General features: G+C 41.0%; 1 protein-coding gene across 3 annotated transcripts in view; it reads right to left on the bottom strand.

Annotated features, from left to right (window-relative positions):
- Positions 1-4,550: 4,550 nt before the first annotated feature.
- NBEA (neurobeachin) overlaps positions 4,551-15,127 on the bottom strand; it is an 817,568-nt gene continuing 806,991 nt past the window's right edge. For all 3 annotated transcript variants that reach the window (XM_054015304.1, XM_054015305.1, XM_054015303.1), the window contains 4 exons: positions 12,849-12,950; positions 8,886-9,082; positions 7,659-7,810; positions 4,551-6,362 (listed from right to left, as the gene is read on the bottom strand). In XM_054015304.1, the coding sequence (XP_053871279.1) occupies positions 6,272-6,362; positions 7,659-7,810; positions 8,886-9,082; positions 12,849-12,950 (542 nt within the window). In that variant the 3' untranslated portion in view covers positions 4,551-6,271. The remainder of the gene's footprint in view (positions 6,363-7,658; positions 7,811-8,885; positions 9,083-12,848; positions 12,951-15,127) is intronic.

Raw genomic sequence — 15,127 nt, forward strand, 5'->3', positions numbered from 1 at the left:
CAAGAGTAACCATCCACAATTTCATTTTCTTCTGACACTTGTTTAATTGCCTCAGATCTAAAATAGGCCTGAGGCTTCCCTTTTGCCTTCGGAACAAGGAAGTATCAAGAATAGAATCCCTCTCCTTGGAAATGCAGCAATGAAGAGGAAGAGGCCGGTGATTGCTGAGGGCAGCCCGTGTCCAATTCTTGCACAGGAGAATCCCAAGTAACTGATTCCCCTTATACAGTACTGGTACTGGCAGAGGGGGAATAGCAACCGTGATGCTCATTCCCACCACCAGTATCTACTACATGTTTAGAGTGTGGGGTAAAGCCCCAAGGGCACCAAGATGGGTACTAGTATAATGGTGGGACCCAGCTGTGCACCAGCCATTGAGCCTTAGGTTAAGATCTGGACCAAGGTAGGTAGACAACCAACTGGGTTTTCTGGGGTTACTCTGTTCTGGAGGCATAAGATCCAACCTTAGAATCTGAAGAGGCAGATGAGTCTACTTCCTCTGACCACGAGGGAGCTGACTCCAACAATACTGGGGAGACTGGTTGCAAATCAATGACAGAGGCAGCGTTGAGCTCATTGGAGGCTTTCCCCTTGATGGACTCTGCTGAGATGCTGCAACTGTAGAAGCCACCAGTACTAACTGGTGCACCAATACTGGAGGAGGCACCAGTGGATCCAACACACCCATTCCTGGTGCTAGGTGGGAATTTTGTCCCACAGGGAAACCGGTACAGACAAGTTCAGTAGTTCCTGCACTGCCTCGACTGCTTTGGGTGTATACAGTACCGTCAAAGGCTCCTGAGCCTGTGGTACTGGGAGTTCCACTGATCCTGGGATCAGTCTCAATGGGCTCTTTGTAGGCTATGGAGTCAGCAATACCTCTTTGTGGGGTGGTTATGCTTGGGGGGTCCCTCTTCTTTGAGTGCTCCTCTGTGTCTTTTGCAGCACCCAGTGCCTTGCTTGCAGATCATGATAGTGCATGGTACTGAGGCCTTTGAAGATTTATGAAGCCTTATAGTTGGTACCAGTGAGGCTGGCTTGCCTGAAGACTCAGCTACAGTGGGCAGAGCACTCCTGACCGACTTGGACATACTCGGGACCCATTCAGCGTTGGAAGATTCCAATAGAGGGCGAAGCACAGACTCCATGAGCAAGTATTTCAGCCTGGCTACCCCGTCCTTTTATGAATGGGGCTTGATCCCTCTACAGATGTGACATTTGTCACCTACATGTGCTTCCCCAAGACATTTCAGGCAGCTGGGGGTTGCTGACTGGCATTGGCTTGCCACAGGCCTTGAAGCCAAGAGAGCACAGCATGAGTCCGGTACTGGACCCACTGCTCAAATGAGCCCCAGAGGGCAGGCTACACTAAGAACTAGACTATACTTATGATAAGCTAAACTACCACAAGAGGACCTACATATATAAGAAGGTGAAGAAGATTTTTGAATCACAAAGCTCACAGCTACAACAACTGTCATTGGTGGTAGGCTGGAATAGAAGGGGGTTGGGGCATGGGGAGGCCCTTTATATCTATGTGCAGTGGTGCAAGGCACCAGGGGGTGTTCATGTTGCCCCAACAGTACTGCTGAAGGAAAAAAGTTCTGACAATTGTGCATGAGGCACGAATACACCTACAATGGTATGGACATGCACAATCACTTGAAGAACCAAAGTCTCCTCATCTTCCATGGAGCAGCTATGATTGCCCAGCTATATGGGCCCCTCCGTGATGTCAACCACACCTCTTTTTATTAAATGAAAAGTAAGACTTTCCTAATGGAATGGGGGAGATTGTGGGCCATGAACCCGAGGAAAGGCATTGGTGAGAAAAAGTGGGGATCTGTTGTGAGGCAGTGGTGTAATGTAATTGTAAGCCAGTGTCTGAATGAGCTCTCCCCTGACATCTCATGATGGAGCAGGGGAAAAGACATCAGGAGCAGACTGTATTTGCATAGACAAACCTACTCTACCTAGGTGTTCAGCAGACAGAACTGCTTTGCAAAAGTGATCAATTTTGCCTAGTTTTGGGTTCCAATTCACTTAATATTGACTGCAGGAGTAATTAGATGCTATTCTTATTGTATGAGTAAAGGGCAGCAGAAATATTCTTAGCATGCCCTGATTGAGGCGCTCACCCTAAACTGAACCTCAGTTCCTAAGCATAGGGTAGCGGTTCCAAATGCCTAGGAAAGGAGGAATAAGTATTTCTATGTGAGGATATGGATTTTAAAGAGTTTCAGATACCATTTTACTGTCTCCTTTGCAGTGTTTAAAGGCACAACTGATTGGATTCAGTTGAGAGATCTTGTTGTTGTTTTTTAAATCACTGATGACCAGGGCTGTGGGCTAAGTCTTAAATGTGGTATGGGGACAGGGTTGCAGTGAAAGAAAATGAAGAGGCAGCAACAGAGAAGTTCCCCCTACTCACTGAAATCACGAAGAGCTGAGCTAAGTGGTGGATACTCAGAGTGAAGCATTGCAGAAGTGGCAGAGAGTGGCAAGCAGCAGTAGTGATTACAGCAGCAGAGATAGCAACAGTGAACCAGTTGCCAAGGCAGTGGCAGCAGCAGAGACATTGCATGATGTGCCCCTCCCATTTTCACACCTGGGAGGTGAATCCACCTGAACTCATCTCTGAATTCTGGGTCCTCGCTGACCAAGGACAACAAACTGAGTGGGGTGCAGCAGAGGGAAATGGAAGTGGTGTGTTAAAGGGACAGTCAGACATTGGACTTTTACGCTGCAATGTGGGAAAGTGAGGCAGGAAAGGACGCTGTCCAATGTACTGTGAGATGGATGTTTGCTTATGGTTACATGCTTTCAAATCATGATTCTGATGTTTTCACAAATTAATGATGGGCTCCCTTTCCCTTTTAATAGACATTTTCTTTTGTTATCCACAGACTCACTTCTTGTGAGTGGGGAAGAATTGCCTCTAAGCTGGTTTTGTTTTGTATTGTTAAGAGGAACCCCTAAACAGAGAACCTGGCTCTTGTTGTTGCAAACACCGCCTGGCAGAAGGGTTACATGGTATAAAATGTGGGTGTGTATTAAAAAAACAAAGCAGGGGCAGGGGAAATCATCAGTGATAAAGGAAGGCTTTTTTTAAAAAAAGAAATAATATAGAAAACTTAAGAAACAAACAATACAATACATTGAACCAGAAATCCCATAACCTCGTAATTTTGTGAGTATTACCCTTTTCCCCTTCTTCCACCTTTTGTGAAACCCACTTGTGTCTGGGCTCATTTGGATGGTTTTTCAGGACAGGAACTTCCATTCTGGATTTGCACAGAGCATAGTACAGTAGGGTTTCTAGGCACTGCTGTAACAGTAAGAATTATTGTTAAATGGTCTTTTTTTATCATCACTTTCCTCCTAATGACACACAGTTAACTCGTTGACTATGAAAATGATTTTTTTTTTAAAATAAATCTCACCTAATCTAATGTGGACAGTCTTCATGTAACAACATTCAACATTCATAGGAAATCATTAAATCAGAATGTCAAGTAGCTGTAAAACTACAGTATATTTTTTAAGGACTCAGCTTAATAAATGAAATAGCAGTTGACTTTTTTTACTTGATGGTACACTGAGGCTGTGATTTTGGGTACTTTTTTAGGTTCATGTAACCTGAAGGTTACCACACTTAAAAAAAAAAAAATCCAGCCTCAGAAAGGCCTACCAACTTTTCAAAGGGTTGATAAAGGAAGACAATTACCACAAATGTGTACTATATTTTAATAAGGTTTTTGACATGACTCTAGTTTAGATAGATCAGGGGTTCTCATACTTCATTGCACCGGGACCCTCCTTCTGAAAATAAAGTTACTACTTGACCCATGGGTGGGGGTGTGTCGGAGCCTGAGCCCCTCTCCCCACCTCCCCTGGGTGGGTGGAAAGGGAGCTGCAGCTCGAGCCCCCATGCCCTAGGTGTGGGGAGAGGGGGGCTGCAGCCCAAGCCCCACTGCCCCAGGTAAGGCCAGAGCTCGGGCTTCAATATCAGCTCTGGGTCCCAGCAGGTCTAATGCTGGCCTTGGCAACCCCGTTAAAATGGGGTCGTGACCCACTTTGGGGTCCCGACCCACAGTTTGAGAACTACTGAGATAGATAATTGCTTGCCAGATATTTCTGTTACAGTTGTCTATTGTTTTTATGCTAAGTGTCAGGTATTGAGAGATGGCCTTGATCAGACCTCCATTGAAATGCATGCTATCTGCTCACAAGGATCCAAATGACAGGACTGCAGCCATAGGCAGATTTTTAAATCATAAGTTTACTTTCTTCAAACTTTTCTATTTCTTCTTTTTGCTGTTCAGAACAACTTTCATATTTTCTCTTTATGTGTTGGTAATCTAAAGGATTAGAAATCAAACTATGTATCTAGAGTTCTTCACTCCCTTCAGAGACTGAGACCACAACTTCCAAGATATCCATTTTTATACACACTGATTATAATAGAGAACATTTCTTAAAACTATTATTTATTTCCAGTTCGATGTGGATGTTTTGATGAAAAGTTCAATGAAATAAAAAACAATCACTGAATTCTTTGCATATTTTATTTTTCTTTTTTGGATTTCCAACTCACACACATCTGGCATATTTTACATCTTTGCAATAAAACATGGTTACAATAGCTTAAGGAATTTATATATCCAAAATATTTCACCATGATCTCAAGATGAAATGAACTTGTCTTCCAGATGTTCAGTATTCTCCCAATTCTAAGCTATAAACTCAAGATATTGCTTACAGACTGGTGATGAATAACTTAATCATTACGTTGATTCCCCATGATTTCAGAATCTTTTAAATACAAACAACAATGAAGAAGGAATTCAGTGCTAAAACTTACTAATACAAGGTGGATAACAAATAAGTAATCACATCAATAAATAATGATATGTTTCTGGTGCAAAGTGCCAATACAAAGAATCCATTATCATTTTAAATAAATGACTGCAAGTGAGTGTAAATTCGGAGAAAATTACATTCCTGTTACATGCCTCATAGCCCTACCGACACAATATGTACATCTATGACAATACAGTCACCAAATATACAAAGAAGAAACATGAAGTAAAGTGTATATACCCCTGGGTGTGTAATTTGATCAGTACAATGTGTGGGAAATTATTCTGATAGTCATCATTACGGTATTGTAAAACATGAAGTGCCTTAGGCTGAGAATGTGACTTCCGGTGAGATTTTCAGAAGAACCTAAAAGAATAACTTATCTTTGCAATAAAAGCTAAGGTTGTTAAACAAACCAAGCTATTCAGAGGAAAAATAAGAGAAAAATGTAACTGAGGCCCTCTTCCCTCAGTGAACCATATGCCAAATGTGATGAATCCAGAAGTATAGCACTCTTGCCTTGTTGGGAGTCATTAAGCACTATAGAGATTTACAAGACTCTTGATGATATAATGAAAATCAGAACCTTTCCACTATGCTCCCTTTCTGACTTGTCTATAAGTTTAAAAGGGAAGAATGTAACTTTCATTGTATAAGTATGGCAAATGATGGCTTCTTATCCAAAAGCTTCATGAGCAAAACTCCACTTGGAAGAGAATGAGTTTAGATTTAAAAAGTGAAAAACATATTTTGGTGAAAATGTCAAAATTACTGATTGCACCCAAATTCAACCCTTTAATGCAAGCTGCACCCTTAGACAGATCTCCAGTTTGATTTGTGTGAATACCCCTGTTCCATCAAGACATCAGGTTTAAAGTACATGCAAGTTGTAACTCCACAATAAAATTAAGAAACATTTTTGTTCTTTATACAAGGTTTTACTTTTACAAAAGTATCCCTTCAAAGTTAAGATGTGCATCTGATGTACAAAGTATCAAACATATTTTTTTTTCTCAGCTTGAAAAGAGACTGGAAATGGGATGCATGTTAGATTCACAGACTAAACATCGTAACAACTGGACACAAGGTTCCTCAGAATTTTCGAAAGTCTCTTGTGGCGCATCCTACTACCTTTTCTCAATAAACAAAGATATATGAAATAATTACCAAAACATCTCCTAATTCATATAATTTACATGATACAAGCTTGCTTTTCAGCAGCTGGTGTTCAGTTGTGAAAAAACACACAAAATAAAATGGCTGCTGACTACAATGTACAGCTATTGCTGGGTGTAATGGAATGTACAACGGAGGTCAATGCAGACGTGTTTTTCCACCAGAGATTACGCCGTTCATTGTAGCACTTGTGCTCTCAGCTTTACCTTGGCTTTCAGTTCTTCATTCGGCTTCAGTATCTGTTCTGATGCTCATAATGCCACCGATTAAAATCTATATTAAAAGCTACAATGCTACCAGAAGCCATGCCAGTAATCAGAGTTCTGAAAAAGGTAAAAAGATAGATACTGAACTTGTTACATTTTTTACCCATATATTAGTCATCTTTTAACTTTCAAAAACTGCAGGTTACGCTGAATATTAAAAATAGCAACAGAACAGGGTCTTCTCTTTGACAGTTATATATAAATGCATATTGCGCTAATTAGGTGTTCTTAAAAAGTTTCATACTGAATATATTCCTAGTTTCTTTCTTTAGCAGAAGTAATTGTGATGAGTTTCTAGTTACAATTGACTCCTTTAATTGCGAGTCTGAGTTTTTCTTATCTGCCTCCTACAACTGGATCTTGGATGTCAACCAATTGCTGATACCAAACAATACAAAATGCATTCTATCCATCTCACTTAAATTGTGCTGAAAGTAAGCCTCTGCTTATGTGCATTGCTGAAATGGGGTTTCAGAACCCAGCATTAGAATCAGAAGATAGAGAAATTAGTCTAGTAAAAAGAATCTGCTATATTTGCTTATTGTAAACAAGAAGCTATAGAATGCTGTGTAGCACTGTAACATAAACTGGCAGAATTCCAAGAGTAAATAAGCCTCATTTTGTAAGTTAGTTTTGATTTGGCTGAGACAGAAATCTTCTTTCAGATCATCAAATGAAACACAAATAAATTGAGTAGGTATTTGATGTATGGATATTTTTGGTGTTGTATCAAACAGTGGCACATAGTATAAAAATTCTAAAAAGTGTAAGAAAAATAAGTTGAAATGAATACTTTTTAAAGATCTATGTATATTTCACATTTCATGAGTGAGAGTTTGGCTGACAAACACCATACTGGCAAATGATGCAAAAACTAAACCCACTTACAACCCGGTATAAACACATCATTAAGACTTACATTTTAATCACACTAAAATGGGAGATTCAGAGATCAGGCTCATACATCCCTGCACTGGCCAATGATAACACAATACTCACTCAGGCCCTGATCCTGCAAACACTTATGCATATGCAATCAAGCCAGATCCTTAGCTGCCATAAATCAGTGTATCTCAGATGAAGTCAATGTAATGTTCCTGATTTACACTAGGGAGGAAATGGTGCATGGGACTATGTGTCTGCTTAAAGTTAAGCAGATGTATAAGTGCCTATAGGATCAGAGCCTAAAATGACAATTCAGCTAGATCAACAGGAAATAACTGAGAGCTTAGTTGTATCACATATTTTAAATTAAGTATAACAGTAGTTTGACATGCTAACATCAAAGAAACAGTATTTAATAGTTTTGTTTAATATTTACCGGATGATTTTAATTCTAATGCAGCAACTCACCTCTGATCATGAGACAAGTCCATTGCTCTAATGCCAGCATCACAGCCAGGGTAAATATAGAGCTGTTTAAAATCACAAGCCTGCCACACTTCCACTACTCCATTGTCCCCCCCAGTCACCAGGTTCTGTCCATCACTGCTCAGGAGGATGGCCTTCAGAAGAGACAAACAAACCCGGTAACTTCAGTTAATATTGGGGAAAACTGACAAACAGCCCCACAAATAGCTTTCACTAATGGAGTGTATGTTTATGTTTCTGCCCACATTTAAAGGTGAAGAGAAATACTTAAAAATAACAACTGTTTAGGGACCCCAAATCTTCAATAAATTACCTGTGTGCCTTTAAAATGAAAAATAAATAAATTTCACCTGCGACCTACAAAGCTTTTAAGTGCCAAGACTTGAGTTCAGCATGCAAAACTTGTGTTTGCCCTGCAGTATTTGATGCCATCACTAACACCTAAGGCAGAGTAGAGATCTGCATTCCTTACACTGCTTCAAGTGCTACTGATAGAACAGGGCCTGAATTCATGTCTTTGCTAATAAGTAAAGAAGGAATTAATTTCAAACAATTTTGTTTTAAAGACATATTTCCCGCTGAAATTTAAGTCTGAACTTAAATTCCAGGAATCATCTGGTATCATAAACAATTTGTTCTCACTTATTTTGAAAAAGCATGAGTTCACTGCTGACTTGAGATGGACATAAAAGGATATCTATTTGAACATTACATTTTCTGAGAACAGCAATTTTACACGTTATTTTCTCAGGGGTGAAAGTAAGATAAAAGACTTACCGACACGGGCCCCCTGAAGGGGCAGGGCCTCGGGCAGAAGGGGTGGGGCTGGGGTCAGCCTCCCTAAGCCAGCCCTTCCACGCTGCCCGGTCTGTGCCGACTGGGGCTCTGGCGGTGATTTAAAGGGCCCGGGGCTCCGGCCACTGCTGCGGTAGAGGCAAAAGCGGCCGGGAACCCCGAGCTCTTTTAAATCGCCAGGCCCAGGGCAGCTGCCCCTTTTGTGCCCCCGTTGGCAACCCTGCTGATAGGGTGCCTACCCGTCGGTGCTTTAACGTGGGCTGTGTACGGGCCGGTACCAGCGGCCACTTCTTACCAGTATGCCGTACCAGCCCACTTTCACCTCTGTATTTTCTCTAAGTAACATTGCAAATACATTCCATTTATTTTAAAAAAGGAGTGCAGTGTCAAATGGTTGTTTGCATTTAGATTTACCCTGGTTGAGTCACTGATCTCCATCTGAGCTAAGAGTTTGCCATTAATGCTGAAATTGCTGAACCGTCCTCGCTCATAGTAGATGATGCAGTGGCCTTCACTAGATACTGAAATTAAGCGAGGATACAAGCAGTTTTCAGTCCCTTCAAGTGCTCTCAGCAAATCTCCAGTAATTGTGTGTACCAGACAAGGACCCTCTGTACATTGAAAACAATAAAATATATTATACAGATGCTCATGTCACAAACTATATGCAGTATGCATACAGACAATATGTACAGACATAGGAAGACATAGTCCTTGACCTAAAAAGATTACAGTCTACAACAACAACAACAACAAAGCAGGTGGCAGCAGATGGAGGAAAAAGATACAGCATATCAGCAGAGCGCTATTTTTTATTTACTTTACCTGTTAACTACTTTCAATTGTGAGTATTTTTACCCCTTTTCTAATAATTAATCTTTGCAAACTCATCCCTTCCTCCTCCTAGCTGTTCAGAAGTCTGTTAAGCTGCATTCCCCCTTGTTAATGTGAACTCATTCCATCCCACCCCCATCAAACAGCCAAACAGATGGGGCCCTATCAGTATAAGGTAGAGAAGGCTCCCTGGGGACAAGGTAGCCACGTCACCACATGTTCCTCCTGCAGTATCTGGCAGTTCCTGTAGGTCTCCTCCCCACATGGATGTATAACATCCACAGATTTTAATACTGAATTATTATTACAGTGGCTGTAATAAAAAAGTCAACATTTGTGACTCCCTAATGATGGTGGTAGATGGTATTTTCTAAAGAATTTTTAATGGTGTGCACTAAATATGCATTTTCTTCAGGTAAATTTTATTTAATTTATATGCCATTTTTTACTGTTGTTGGTAACAAAAAGAAAAGTATAAAAGCAAGAACATACTTTTTAAGTGCTGGGCTCATCAATTTCCATTTAAACAATTTTTTTCCAAGTGAGGTGGTGAAAATCTCTTTGGGAATCTAGATATCGGTTCTGCGCTAAAAGAAATAGTCTCTTCTGTGACAAGTGTAACAAGCCATACTCCTTAAAAGGAGCACAATCTTTCTCTTAAAGAACTTGGGTCCTGATACAGCAGCTGGATTCATGGGCCCCACTAACTTCAGTGAGCTCCAACACATGGGCCCAGGGGTCTGCCCATTTAGATCCAGTTGCAGAATCTGGGACCTCGTTTGTGAATTCTTTGGGAAAGGGACTGTGTTTTCCTCGATTTTTGTATAGGGTCTAACACAATGAAAGTCCAATCCTTACTGAGGCCATTAGACACTACCTCAATAGAAAAAATAATAGTCTCAAACTGCTGTTTGTCAACTTCCGAAACAGTAAACGAAATGCAGTAAAGTTGTGAGATGCAGACAGACAGAGCCAGTTTTAGAACAATTAAAAACTAGATTACTCAAAAGAAAAGAGCAATACATTAACATTTAAACAGACTGACAAACTGGCTGTTTCCTTGGCCCACATGACCCATCAGGGAAGGAGAAGAAAGAAAAGAAGGAAATCATGTGATTCAGGACTCTGGCCTAAAGAAATGCAGACAGACCACTCATGTCTATGCTTGAATAAGAACATAAGCAGATATAGGGAAATTCTCTCAACTTGATGTGGAGGACTTTGGTTGCTAGACTCCCATTAACTCTGCCTCCTTGCCTAGTCATGTCCTAGTGCATTATTCTCTAGGGCTGTGTGTCTGTTACTATAGTGAAATGGAGTGCTAGACAGGGACATGTGAGATTTAGCGAGAGAGCTGAGTCCATGTAGTGTTGTTGTGAAAATGGAAGCAGAGAAACTGGGGAGAAACTGGAAAGGAGGGAAACTGCAGGGGAAGCTTGAGAAGAGGAATCAGTGAGAAAACATAGATGGGAGAACTTGAATGTATATACCATATGGGCTGGCGTAACTAAGGGAAGACCATGAGAGAGAGAGCTCAGGAGAGCAGAATTTGATGGTGGGTTTCTGGGACTAACAGTGAAGGCCCCAATTCCTCTTAATCAATGAGGGATGTATTCTTTATTTGATATGTAGGTCTTTAGTTGTCCAGCACCCAGTGCCTCTATAACGAGCTGCATTACTAAAGCCTTACATTTCCATTAGTGTCTAATGAAGCTGCGGATAGTCTACCACAGACCTCAGCCATAATAATAGGAGGTTTGCAACAATACAGTTCAAAAGGGTACAGTCCTATGGCATTAAAGCAATATGAAGCTGGCTTATGGGCTAAGAATTTACATCACATCATTTACATCAGCAAGAAAATACTTCAGGGTAGGTTCCTAGTTACTGTGCTTTATCTCATTAATTTCTTGACCTAGCCTACCCTTCTTATATAATAAGTCATTATTATCATTAATGACCCATTAGCATTTCCTGTTAGAATCTACAGTATTCAGAGGTTTCAAAGTCAGCTATGAAAATAAATGTGGAGCTCAAAGTTGTCATAAAATGTATCAGTCCAACAAGCTTAATTGTGAATGTATGGGGCAGAGTAATCAACCTGGCCTTTTCGCCTTCAGAAGCAACAACCCTTCTTAGGAATTAGTGGAAGAATAAATTCCTATGAGGAGACATGGATGAAAGAGGCATCATCATGAGGCGAAGAGGAAGAGGGTTGGATCTTCAGGAGAAGAAATATAGAAATTCGAGGAGGTGGCGATGGGACAAAAAGAGAAATGAGGGAGAAGGGATCATGAAGAATCAATAAAATAATGTGGAGAGAAGAAGAAGAAAGAACAAAAAAAGGGAAGTAAGGGAGAACACATAAAATAACAGAGGTGAATAGGAAAGGATAAGAAGAAAAAATATGCTGCTTTTCAAGTCAAGAAAAGGAGATAAATGAGAGCGAGCCATGCAAAAAAGATTGTAGATGGAAATGAGAAAGCAAGGAACTGAGATAAATGAAATGAACCAAATAGAAAGAGTGAAAAATAAAGGAATGCAATAATACAGTATTTCCCAAACTTGCTGGAAGCGGCGGCCAGTACATCCCTCAGCCCGCGCCGCTTCCAGCAGCTCCCATTGGCCTGGAGCAGCGAACCGCGGCCAGTGGGAGCCGCAATCGGCCGGACCTGCGGACGCGGCAGGTAAATAAACCGGCCCGGCCCGCCAGGGGCTTTCCCTACGCAAGCGGCGTCCCAAGTTTGGGAATCACTGCAATAATGAATTGTCAAGCGAAAACACTCAACATTTAGATTAGAATGTTTATTCAATTTGATTACTGTAGTTCTTTGGCAGACATCTCTTCGGGGATGGGGGAAAAGGACGGGATGGCTATTTTGAGAACTTATATTCTGGATTCTACAGACAAGTAATTGGAGAAATAGGCAAACAACTGATAATTCAGTAGATGGCTCAAAACTTTCTAGTGGAAGAGGGCAAATAGGAATGCCCAGGCTCCTGGTTCTTATGGAGAACTGCCCACTGAAAAAAAGAACATTCTACATGTTGGCATCTATGCATGGACCCATGCACAATCCAACAGGCTCCACTTCTCTTGCCCAGGAGAATGGGGACAACCTAAATATGCCTAATTTTTATTTAAAATATGTCAACTAACTTGGGGATAGGGGCATTCCTAGCTGGCTCTCCCCACAATCCTATGTTTCTATCTGATGGTTTTTATCATTATACCATTGTGTACAGTGCTACTATACGAGTTTCTACCTACTAGTATTCTAAGTCTGTGCACTGGAATAGGGAATGATGGCTGGAGGGAAATGTTTTCTGATATACTAAGTGTGTTTGTGTCTAAGTGTCATATGTATCGATAGAAAATATTATGTTCAGAGTTAGCAACTGCTGAGACTATCAGAATTAAAATGGCTTGGTTGAGGAGACTTAGAATAATTAAATTGCACTTGGCTTAAGGGAACACTGAAAAACACTCACTGAAGGAGACTTTGAAATTTTTAAAACTTAAACTGTAAAATGACTTCTGACCTTTAGCACCACTGATAACAAGTCCCAGCTCTGCACAGACCGATACACAGACAACTTCATGGTCATGACCAGTTAGAACAGCTCTAGGAGCAGGATAATCACCTGTAAAAGAACAATAGTAAGGAATTACAAACCATAAATGTTTCAGCAACAAAGGAGGAGTTTTGCTGCAATTTGTTTTAAATCATTAAGCATCAGAGGAAGGTGCAATCTGCATAAACGTCTAATTCTTGGGTTTTCTGTGCAGAACTGCATTTAAACCTCATCAAGACTCTCATAAAGCAACACTCCAGTGCTCATTTGTTCACATAATATACCTCTATTATTTAGTAACAGTGGGAGATGTGCTGTGTATGCTGCACAGGATGACGATAAGATACTGGAAATCTGTGCTATGTATTCTAACTATACTGAAAAGAGAAATGCATTCCAGAGACACATGGAGTATGGCACTATTAAAGGTAATAGTAACACAATGATATGCAATGTAACAAAGCACACACTTCTAGAAAAAAGAAACTTAGAAAAATTGTGGTGGATTTCTGAATCCCTTCATGATTTTGTAATATACGTATTTCTGAATGCCTATTACATCAAGATTTAAAATACAGGAAAACAAACAGCTGGACGTGTAATTATGAATTTATTTACAGACGTGTTTGTGTGTGTGTGTGTATATATATATATATATATATATATATACACACACACGACACAGGTACTTCATACACTGACAGTTAGCTACACATATTAAAAAAGAGGTTACTTACCTGTACAGTAACTGGAGTTCTTTGAGATGTTTTGTCTCTGTGGGAGCTACACCTCAGGATGTGCAAAGATTTTTTGCCAGCAGTGCCCACAAGTTCATGTCTGCCCCCTGCATATCCTCATGCTCCAGTGTGAGGGTATATAGAGATGGGCAGACCCACTGCTGCTCAAGTTTCTTCTCAACCATGAAGTCCAGAAATAAGACTCTGCAGCAGAGGGAAGAGGAGCAGATGAGGAGCACCCATAGGGACAAAACATCTTAAAGAACTCCTGTTACTGAACTGGTTAAGTAACCTCTCTTTCTTCTTCCAGTTGTTGTCCCAATAGGTGCTCCACCTCATAAGACTCCTAAACAGAGGAGGCAGATTCAGTAGATCGAAGAACAGCTTTGCTACAGTCACATCCACCCTGGAAGCAGGTACGATAATGTAGTGCTGGGAAAACATGTGAACAGATGACCAGGTGGTGGGTGTGCATATGTCCATGATGGGTATATTCTGAAGTAGGGCTCTGGAGTTGGATTGAGCTCTAGTGGAATGAGCAGCCACTTTAAGTGGGGGATGCAGTCCAGAAGCTTCATAACAAGCTAAAATGCACCCTGAAACCCATTTTGAGTAGAAATGGGATGTTCCATCATTCTTTCTGTGAAAGAGAGAGTCTGGGAAAGCCATGAAAGACTGAGTGCTATCAAGGTAGAAGGCAAGAGACCTACATGCATCCAGGGTATGAAGACGAGCCTCCTTTCTTGAAGAGTGAAGCTTGGGATAAAATGCTGTCAATTGAATGTCCTGACTGATGTGGAATTCTGATGAGACCTTAGGCAAGAAATGAGGATGGGGACATAGAGTTACTTCATCATAGTAGAAAATTGTGTAAGGAGGGTCAGCCATGAATGCCTCAAGCTCTTTCACCCTCCTGGACAAAATTATGGTTATAAGGAATGACTTCTTGAAGGATAAATGAAGGAATGAACAGCTCCCCAGGGGTTCAGATTGAGGTTTTCTTAAGGCACTGAGAACTAGTCTAAGGTCCCAAGGTGGAATAGGCTGCTTGAGGTGAGGAAAAAGGTTAGACAAACTCTTAAGGAACCTAAGAGTGGTAGGGTGTGCAAAAACTGAAACCCCTTGACCTGTGGATGAAAATGGCTGTGGATGAAAGTAATGACAGCTAGATGCACCTTAATGGAGCTCATTAAGGAACCCTGTGTTGTTGTTTTTTTAATTCAGCCGGTAATTGAGTATGTTCCTGAGGAGAAACTCGTGAAGGATATATAGATCAATTGGCACATCAGTCTTGGAAACGCCTCCACTTTTGCAGGTAGTTTTTCCTCCTGGTGGATGTTGCTACTGCGCAGGAGTACAGTTTTAACTTTGAGAGAACAGTCTGATTCTATGCCTGAGAACCATTGAGGAGCCAAACCTTGAGGTGCAGTGATGAGAGGCTGAGGTGGGTTATGGTGCTTGATTCTTGTGCTAGGAGATCTGCTGTCAGAGGAAGATGAAGAGGCAAAA

The sequence above is a fragment of the Malaclemys terrapin genome, chromosome 1 (assembly GCF_027887155.1).
Source record: "Malaclemys terrapin pileata isolate rMalTer1 chromosome 1, rMalTer1.hap1, whole genome shotgun sequence".
Classification (NCBI taxonomy): domain Eukaryota; kingdom Metazoa; phylum Chordata; order Testudines; family Emydidae; genus Malaclemys; species Malaclemys terrapin.